At 61.4% G+C, this 9,163-nt stretch overlaps 1 protein-coding gene across 2 annotated transcripts; it reads left to right on the forward strand.

Annotated features, from left to right (window-relative positions):
* The first annotated feature begins 177 nt into the window (after nt 1-177).
* MVD (mevalonate diphosphate decarboxylase) lies at nt 178-8,272 on the forward strand. Of its 2 annotated transcripts, none has more exons than XM_027620236.1 (10): nt 178-297; nt 2,411-2,481; nt 2,957-3,071; nt 3,447-3,593; nt 4,293-4,492; nt 4,725-4,799; nt 4,999-5,217; nt 5,594-5,709; nt 6,883-6,991; nt 7,576-8,272. In XM_027620236.1, the coding sequence occupies exons 1-10, from the start codon at nt 228-230 to the stop codon at nt 7,654-7,656; spliced, it is 1,203 nt and encodes a 400-aa protein (XP_027476037.1). In that variant the 5' UTR covers nt 178-227; the 3' UTR covers nt 7,657-8,272. The 2 variants fall into 2 exon arrangements, with proteins under 2 accessions (XP_027476037.1, XP_027476038.1); XM_027620237.2 differs by lacking the exon at nt 178-297 and adding an exon at nt 628-834.
* The last annotated feature ends 891 nt before the right edge of the window (nt 8,273-9,163 follow it).

Here is a 9,163-nt window from a genome sequence, read left to right on the forward strand (position 1 = left end):
GCGCTTGCGCAGAGCCGGCGCGTGGTCGCCCGCCAACGGGGGCGGGCCCAGAGTCGGCAGTCCATCGTTCGATCCCCTTCATTGGCTGAGAAATGAATCGGTGGCCGGGCCCACCGCTGATTGGGCGGCGTGCGAAACAGAGGGGCCCTGCGAGCCAATCGCAGGGCAGGTGCGGTGCGAGCCGGGCCCTGGTGGCGGCTGAGCGCTGCGTTCGCCGTTTCGAGGCTATGGCTCCTGAGAAGCCGCCGGTGGCGGTGACCTGCACCGCGCCGGTCAACATCGCGGTCATCAAGTACTGTGAGTGCGCGGCCGGGGGCGCCGAACACGGCCCGCGCGGGATGTCTGCCCCGCGGGGGCGAGCCGGTTGGCGACAGCGTCCCCGAGGGACGCTCGGCCCCGCGGGGGCGGGACGGGGGGGGGTGCGCGTGGCCACAGGACGGCCAGCCCCGCGGGGGACGGTGACAGTGCCCAGCACGGGGGCTGGGCTCCCTCGGCCTCCCGCAGCTGGCCGGCTGGGGGCCGCTGCCCGGGTCTCATGCTGTCACCTGAAGATCGCCGTTAGCGGAACCACAGCCTGTGTCGCTTTGGGGAGTGCTCTTGTCGCGGTGGGTCCGGAGACTCGTGCAGGCGGCTGCTCACGTCATCCCTGGCCTCTTTCGGCCTGAGCCCTGTTGGCTGGTGGGGACGCCCCACACGTTCCTTAGCAGCTGGGTTGTTTCCAGGTTGAGCTTTATCGTGAATCAAGCTGCTGCAAAACTGCACCAGGGCTTGTGTGGGTACAAGCTGTCATTCTTTGGGGACCGATGTCCAGGAATGCCTCTGCTGCGCCACAGGGTAGTTGCACTTTAGTTTTTTATTTTTTTAAAAATAATTTAAAGATTTTGTTTATTTGAGAGAGAGCGCACGTGCACAAGTTGCGGGGAGGAGCAGAGGAAGAGGAAGAAGCAGGCTCCCTGCTCAGCAGGGGCCCCACTCCGGCTCGATCCCAGGACTTTGCGATCAGGACCTGAGCCGAAGGCAGGCGCTTCACCGACTGAGCCACCCAGGCGCCCCTGCTTCTCCCTCTTCCTCTGCCGTTTCCCCACTTGTGCTCTCTGATCCTATCTCTCTGCCAAATAAATAAATAAAATCTTAAAAAAAGTAAAATAAAGAAAAACTTCCCACCCCACTTTGCATTCCCACCAGCAGTGTCCGTGTGGTCCAGCTCTTCAGCCTGTGGTGGTGCTGTCAGTTGTTATTTGAGCTACTCTCATCGGTGGGGTGACATCTGGTTGTGGGTTTCGGGCTAGGGATACCGAACACCTGCTCTCCTGCTTACCTGTAACCTGCATGTCCTCATGTCCATGTTCTGCTTGGACCGTGCCCTTTCTTACCGTGGAGTTTTGAGAGTTTGCGATATATTCTACTAATCCTTTGTTGGACACGGGGTTTGCCAATATTTTCTCCCACTCCGTAGCTTGTCTTCTCATCCTTCTAACAGGGTCTTTCAAAGAGCCAAAGTTGTTAAAGTTTTGGTGAACTCCACAGTGTGTCAGTTTTTCCACGAGTGGGTCATGCTTTTGGTGTCAAGTCAGACGCATTTGCCTGGTCCTACAGCCTAAAGGTTTTCTCCCGTGTGTTTTTCTAAAGGTTTTGTAGTTTTATGTTTTAAATTTAAGTCCCCACCTTGAATTGTTTCTCTGTGTAAGGCACGGGAGTCGGGTTGCAGTCTTCCTCTGGCCTCTGGATGTCCCGTTATCGGGGCAGCATTTGCTGAGAAGGCCGTTCCTCTCATTTGCATTGCTTCTGCACTCTTGTCACAGATGAGCTGGGAGTGTTTGTGCTGGTCCGTGTCTGTGCCATCACGGGTCACCTGCCAGGCGGTAGTCATTACCACCCCCTTAACTGTCCACCCTCCCAGCACTGCACACGAAAGCGCCGTGTGCTGTGACTGCCTCACCGAGAGATCCGCCACTTCCCCCTCCACGAAGGTTTCCTTTGTCGCTGGTGTGCGGGCAGTGGGGGCGGTCCCGCGTGTCTCCAGGGCGTGAGAGCAGAGAGCTTGGAGGCGTTTTCTGTAACCAGGGCTCCTCCTGTGTGGGAGGCAAGAACCTTACCATCAGAATGCTCAGGGCCTGGAAGGCACTCCAAGGTAATCCGTTGAACAGATGAAACAAGATTAAACAGAAGTGTTGAAGCAGGGGGATGGGCTGGCCTCCGGCTCCGCTCTGGGAGCGGGAGCCCAGTGAAGTGGGGAGCAATCCAGGAGGACTTCCTGAAGGTGAGGGCACAGGAGGAAGAGGACGTATCCGGTGCAGAGAGCAGGCTCCCGGCAGATGGGGGAGCACTGGTGGGGAGGAGTGAGCGCAACAGCGTGCTGGTTTGCAGGGCTGGGAAATGGACTGGCCTTGCCTTGGGTTGTTTGTTCCAGGGGGAAAGCGAGATGAGGACCTGATCCTACCCATCAACTCCTCTCTGAGTGTCACCTTGCACCAGGACCAGGTTAGTATGGGTCGGCACCAAACACCAGAGCAAATATCTACCACACTTCTTTTGTTGAACTTTTGTGTGACAGTTGGATTGGTAGCAGTAACTCCGTAACCAGTGACTGTTACACACACACACACATACACGCACACACACAGCCCATTAGGACTGTTCTTCACATGCACTCCCGTGCTCCCTGGTCTCCTCTGGAGGTCCGCATCCCTTCCTCCTGGACCCGTGCCCAGTGGCTCTGCTGTGGGCCATGACAGTGTGGGCTGCACCCTGCGTGCTGGAGACCAAGCCTGGCACCGAGCCTGCTGTGTGGCTTGGGGCCTTCCTCACTGCCCGGCCTGGCCTGCTGGGCCTCAACAGCCCTGTTCTCCAGTAAGGCCGTCCCTGCCCCTGAGTGGGGCATAGGAAGGCCCTCCCCAGTGGAGGGGGCTGTTTAGCTGGCACCCGCCCCTGAGGTGGCCTGTGTTTTCTTTCCCAGTTGAAAACCACCACCACAGCTGCCATTAGCAAGGACTTCACCGAGGACCGAATTTGGCTGAATGGCCAGGAGGAGGACGTGGGCCAGCCCCGCCTCCAGGCCTGCCTGAGGGAGAGTGAGTGGGGTCCCGAGAGGGAGGTGCGCGGGGCTGGGGCCAGGCCAAGCTGGTTCCTTACTCCACTGTCCCTTCTTCACTCTGGGCTGGGTCTGAGGGCACAGAAGGTGCTGCTGCCTCCTGGCTCCCCTGACTTCCCACCGCAGCCCGGCCCCTGTTGCGGGGGAGGAGGGGGATGCCTGTTAGCATAGCCGGGGTCGGGTGTGGGTCTGGCGCTGGGGTCTGGGGCTTTACCCTGAGCAGGAGGCCCGCACCAAGTCTGGGCAGAGGCCCGGCTTCAGCGGTGCCGCTGCTTCTTCCTGACTCATGGCAGGTGAGTTGCCAGGAGCAGGTCGGGGCCACTCTGCCCAGTGACTGTCCCCCCCGTCCCTTCAGTCCGCCGCCTGGCCCGGAAGCGGAGGAGCGCCGGTGATGAGGACCCGCTGCCCCTCAGCCTCAGCTACAAGGTTCACATCGCATCAGTGAACAACTTCCCCACGGCCGCGGGCCTGGCCTCCTCGGCGGCAGGTTATGCCTGCCTAGGTGGGTGCCCACAGGAGACCCAGGGCCCCTAGGGTGCTGTGCTGCGGCAGGCGGCACTTCACACGCTCACAGCCTTCAGGGACCCGAGTGCTAAAGTCTTCCCCGGGGTCTGTGTGCAGAATCCTCTAGGTTGTATGTGTCAGAAACCCATCTCCAACTTGCTTACGCCTAAGATAGGGCCAGTTTCTTGGCTTAACTGGCTCCAGGTGCAGCTGGCTCCAGGTGCTCCGACAGGTTCATTGGGAACCTGTCTCCCTCCCTCCAGACCCCTGCTCCGCTTTCCTCTGTGCTGGCTCACTCTCCAGTAGCCGCCCCCCCCACCTGGGGCAAAGCTGGGTACCACAGGGGCAGGCGGTGGGCTCACCGTGTGTGGCCTAGCAGAAACCCCAGGGGTGATACTTACTTGCTCAGCCAGTTCATGTGCCCATGCTTAAGCCACCCTCGATGACTGGCAAGGGCAGGAGGACACGCAGTGGTGGGGACAGAGAGCTTGCCTTGTGGGCCCCCAGCTCTGTATCCTGGCTATAGACCCTTGGCCAGACCCAGCCCTGCTCCCTGACGCCCAGCACTACCAGCTGCCGTGCTCATGCCCGCTTTTCAGGCCTCTCTGCTTTGGTCTCTGCTCCACATGGCTTTTCAAAGTCTTCATCCCTACCCCACCCATCTGAGCCCCCTCTGCCCTTCACCCTGTGCCTACAGCATATGCCCTGGCCCGGGTCTACGGGGTTGAGAGTGACCTCTCGGAAGTGGCTCGCCGGGGCTCAGGCAGCGCCTGCCGGAGCCTGTATGGTGGCTTTGTGGAGTGGCAGATGGGGGAGCGGGCCGATGGGAAGGACAGCATAGCCCGGCAGGTGGCCCCGGAGTCACACTGGCCCGAGCTCCGAGTCCTCATACTTGTGGTGAGTGAGGCTGGGAGGGGGCGGTTCCTCCTGGCCTGTGGGCTCCCCAGGTGGTAGAGGCACCTGGAGAAGCTTTGAGTGACTTCCTGCAGCAAAGGGGCTACTGTTCCCAGGCCTGCCCTGTCTGCTGAGGGAGGCGACCTCTGTGGCTGGGCGGGGGGGTGGTGGGACAGGTTGGATGTTTCAGGCTGGGGGCTGCAGGGTGGGGTCCAGGGTATTTCTCTTGGTGCAGGTGAGCGCGGAGAAGAAGCTGATGGGCAGCACCGCAGGCATGCAGACCAGCGTGGAGACCAGCTCCCTGCTCAGGGTAAGGCTGGTGGCGGGATGGGTGAGCGGCGTCCCAGGGCACGTCCTGCACATCGCAACACACAGCAGGCTCCACCTGCATCCTTCAAAGCCAGGCTGCTCTGCTCGGCTCAGCACCCCCAGCAGAGCCCCTGGCCGCCCTGCAGGGCCAGGGCTCTGACCGGGGGAACGGCCGCATCTCACGGGAATGTGCCTTGCAGTTCCGGGCTGAATCGGTGGTGCCAGCACGCATGGCAGAGATGACCCGCTGTGTCCAGGAGCGCGACTTCCAGGGTTTCGGCCAGCTGACCATGAAGGACAGCAACCAGTTCCACGCCACCTGCCTGGACACCTTCCCACCCATCTCTTACCTCAGCGACACCTCCAGGCGCATTGTCCAGCTGGTGCACTGCTTCAACGCCCACCATGGGCAGACCAAGGCAAGGCCGGGTGGGGGGCAGGTGGGGGCTGACGCCATTCTGCCGGCTCCCCAGAGTTGCGGCGTGTTCCCTGGGACAGCCCTTGGGCCCAGAGCTGCTGCCAGAGAGCCCGGCTGCGGTCGAGCACAGGCCGGCCGAGACAGGGCTTCCCGGCTCCCGCTGTCCCCTGTGGTCTGCAGGTGCTTTGTTTTTTGGCCGGTTCAGGGGTGTGTGGCCCACACGTGAAGACGCTGGTCCTGAGCTGATGGGCAGAGGTGCCGCGGCTCCACGGCAGGCAGCTCGCCTGGGCCCGGCTCGGCCGTGGGCAGCCGTGGGTCTCCGTGTGAGCCGGACCGGCCACTCTGCAGACACTCAGCACTGACCACGTGGGTTCCAGGTGGCGTACACATTTGACGCGGGCCCCAATGCCGTGGTCTTCACCCTGGAGGACACTGTGCCTGAGTTCGTGGCTGCCGTGAGACAGTGCTTCCCCCCCGAGTCGAACGGAGACAAGTGAGTTGGGGGTCTCCCACATTTGGGAGGCGTGGAGGGAGGAGCAGGGTCTCCTGCTGAGATCTGGGACGGTGGCCCCTGAGGCCGTGGTGCTGAATGGGGTCCCATGGGAGTTTCAGTCTCTGCAGGGACCCCAAGCAGTGTGCCACCAAGGGTGCCTCCCTGTGACCATCACGTGTCACAGCCCGGTGGCCTCACGTGCAGGTGCATGCAGTATAATGGCTCCTGGGAGCGGTGCCTGCGGCCTCGCGGTGACGGCTGGGCCTTTGTACTTCTCTCCTCCAGTCGTTTTCCGCGCAGGGACGCCTCCCTGCTAGGGGTGCAGGGAGTATGTGGGGTCGGTTTATGTGTCACCGTCGTCGGGGCGACACTGACTTGTAGTGGGTGGGGCTAGAAGGCTGACTTCCTCACCATGGACAGACCCCATGACCAAGGACGGCCCCCAAGGCAGCTGGTGTCCTTCGGGGGACTCTGAACTCATTGCTCTTGTCACCCCGTGGGAGGTTTGCAGGCTTTCACGTTCTGGGGAGCAAGTCCATGGACTGACACTCGGACTGAGGCGTTGCCTTCGTCTTCTTTTTTTTCAAAGATGTTATTTATTTGAGAGAGGGAGAGAGCGTGAGTGGGGGGGAGAGCAGAGGGAGAGGGAGAAGCAGACTCCCCACTGAGCACACAGCCCGACACGAGCTCGATCCCAGGACCCTGAGATCATGGCCTGAACTGAAACCAAGACTTGGTTGCTCAAACGCCTGAACCACGCAGGCGCCCCATGAGGTGCTTCCTTCTTGACCTTTGTTCCACCCCTGGGCCAAGCAGGGGCCACGGGTGAGGAGTGGAAGAGGAGGAAACCCAAAGCCCCCCTCCTGGCGGGCCCGCCAGGCACTTGTTCACTTGTGCTGGCCTTCGTGGGCGAGGTCGGATACACACCACGTTTACGCAGCCTTGGAGTGTGCGCCCCGGGGCTGTGGCCACACACGGGTTGTTAGCTTCTGACCTGTACTTACCTGCCTCTCCCGTTATCTCCATCTGGTTCCGGGGCTTCTGCGTTTCCCCAGAAGAACCCTGCCCCCCTCCCCCAACCACCACAGCCACCAGTCTGCTTCCTGTCTTGTATCTGCTGTCTGCACACCTCCCGTCCATGGCCTCCGGACCTGCCTACCTGTCTTTCCCCAGGTTTCTGAAAGGGCTGCCCGTGAGGCCTGTCCCACTCTCGGACGAGCTCAAAGCTGCGCTGGACGTGGACCCCACCCCCGGCGGTGTCAAGTACATCATTGCCACCCAGGTGAGGCCCAGCAGCCCCGCTGACTGAGGGGTGGCGCCTCCAGCCTTGCAGGCTCAGACCCCGCCTGCCCCCAGGCGAAGGGGCTCCCTTCAGCTGCCATCTTCCCAGTTGGCTGGGAAGCCGACTTGCCAAGAGTAGGAGCAGAAGACGCAGTGACATTACCTTTGGGTTTTCAGAGCATTTAGTACAATGTGGCTTGTCCCATTCACTCACTTACCCTGCAAGTGGATGTTTAAGGACCCCCGGCATTGTGGGGTGGTATTCTCTGTGCTGAGGGGGCAGACTTAAGGAGACATGTAGGTGCTGGGGGTCCTGGGGACCTTTATGGCTCACCGGACAGGATGAGGTCAGAATCCCTGTTTGAATGCCTGAGCCAGCATTTCATTGAGATCTGTCTGATTCTAATTCCTGTGACTTGAGCCCCCAGGCCCTTCCACTTGGGACATGCTGTCTACCCCGGGTCTGGGTGATGGGGGTCAAGCGACAGGGTGCCCCGTGTGGGTCAGGGTGTCAGTGTGTTACCACGTGGGTTGTTAGCTTCTGACCTGCACTTACCTGCCTCTCCCGTTATCCCCATCTGACAGGTGGGACCTGGGCCTCAAATCCTGGATGACCCTCACGCTCACCTCCTGGGCCCAGACGGCCTGCCGAAGCCAGCCGCTTGACTGCCTTCCCCGAGGGGAGCCCTGGCCACTGCGGGGAGAAGGGCCGCTTCGCTGGGACTGGGGAGCTGGGTGTGGCGGGTGGCGGGTCCATGCTTGTTGGGGCTTGAGGGCTAGCCACTGGGCTCCAGGCCGGACCACGTGCTGTGGCCGAGTTGGGTCAGTGGAGTGACTATGTGCGCCACCCGGGCCATCGGGAATGCCCCCCCACCAAGTGCCTCACCTCGCCCCAGCCTCACCCAGTGCTTTGCCGAGAAGAGAGTGGGTATGAGCACCAAGGATCCGATACTGGGCACTGAGCTGGATGGTGTGGAGCTGCGGGGCACCCTTCAGAGGGCCCCCTGGACTCACTCTCCGAGGCCACTCCCACAGCCCCAAACAGCAGCTCTGCCGGACATGACGGGGAGTTGGCACCCCTCCTCAGAGCCGGAGGACAGGTCACCGCTGCAGACCTCAGGGACCCCCCCACAGAAGCTTCAAGCCTGAGACAGCCCCCATGCTCCCTCTGCCAGACTCAGGCATGTGGCACAGAAAGACCCCAGGTGTGTCTCCAGCGGGCGGTGGGCGAGCAGCACCAACGGAGCCTGTGGGCTGCTGGGAATAAAGGCAGCGGGGCTGACTGGGGCAGACGTGCTCTTTTGTGGTTCCGACACCAGCGCTCTGGGGCCCCTGTGCTGAGAGGCTGGGAGGGTATGGGCAGCGCACCCAAAAAAGCTGCTTTCTGTCCCCTTCGCTTGCCTGTCCGCTGCTGGCCACACAGCGAGTGTTCAGCATGTGGCCATGACCCGTGTTCGGCGGCTGACATGGTCACTGAGGCTCTGAGGGGTGTGAGGAGGTGGTTTGGGTCTGGCTTTAGGTCCCTGTCCATGAAAGAAGGTGGGAAGTGGGTTTGCTGGTTAAGGACATGATTCCCCACAGCCCAGAAGTTTCTGGTTCCCGAAACCACAGGAATGCCACCCCTCCCCATTTCTGAAACATCAGTGCAATGCGAGGCAGGCTTCCAGGAGAAGGTGGACACCTGGGCCAAACCCCCATCCCTCTCCCACCAGGGTCAGGGCTGTGGCCTGGGGTTGTGGCCGTGGCCGTGGCCGTGGCAGCTGCTGCTGAAGCACCTGCTGGGCTGTGATCCTGACGCAGAGGGTGGGGGGAGGTGACAAGGACACACTCCTGCATTCTGGATTTCTCCAGAAGCTTGGCACATCCTGTCCTGCAGAGGAGTTAGTCCTCTGAGCAGAGGGTTGCCTGCAGTTTGACCTCCGCCACACCTGCCCCAGGCCACGGCCAGATGAGGAAGTGGGGGCTGGGCTTGCCACTGTCCCTCGTGGTGAGTACTGGCGCCTTGTTCCCTTGTGGGGCATCCATTGTGTGGCCGTGGTGAAGGTTCTAGGCCTTTAAAACCTTCTAGGAACCAGCCTGCCCACACCTCTTTTGGGAGAAACCCCTGTTGCTGCCTGTGGGATCCTTGGTCTGGAAGCTGAGCGTTCTGGGGTGCCTCTGCCCTCTTAGGCAG

Source organism: Zalophus californianus, chromosome 17 (genome assembly GCF_009762305.2).
Source record: "Zalophus californianus isolate mZalCal1 chromosome 17, mZalCal1.pri.v2, whole genome shotgun sequence".
Lineage (NCBI taxonomy): Eukaryota > Metazoa > Chordata > Mammalia > Carnivora > Otariidae > Zalophus > Zalophus californianus.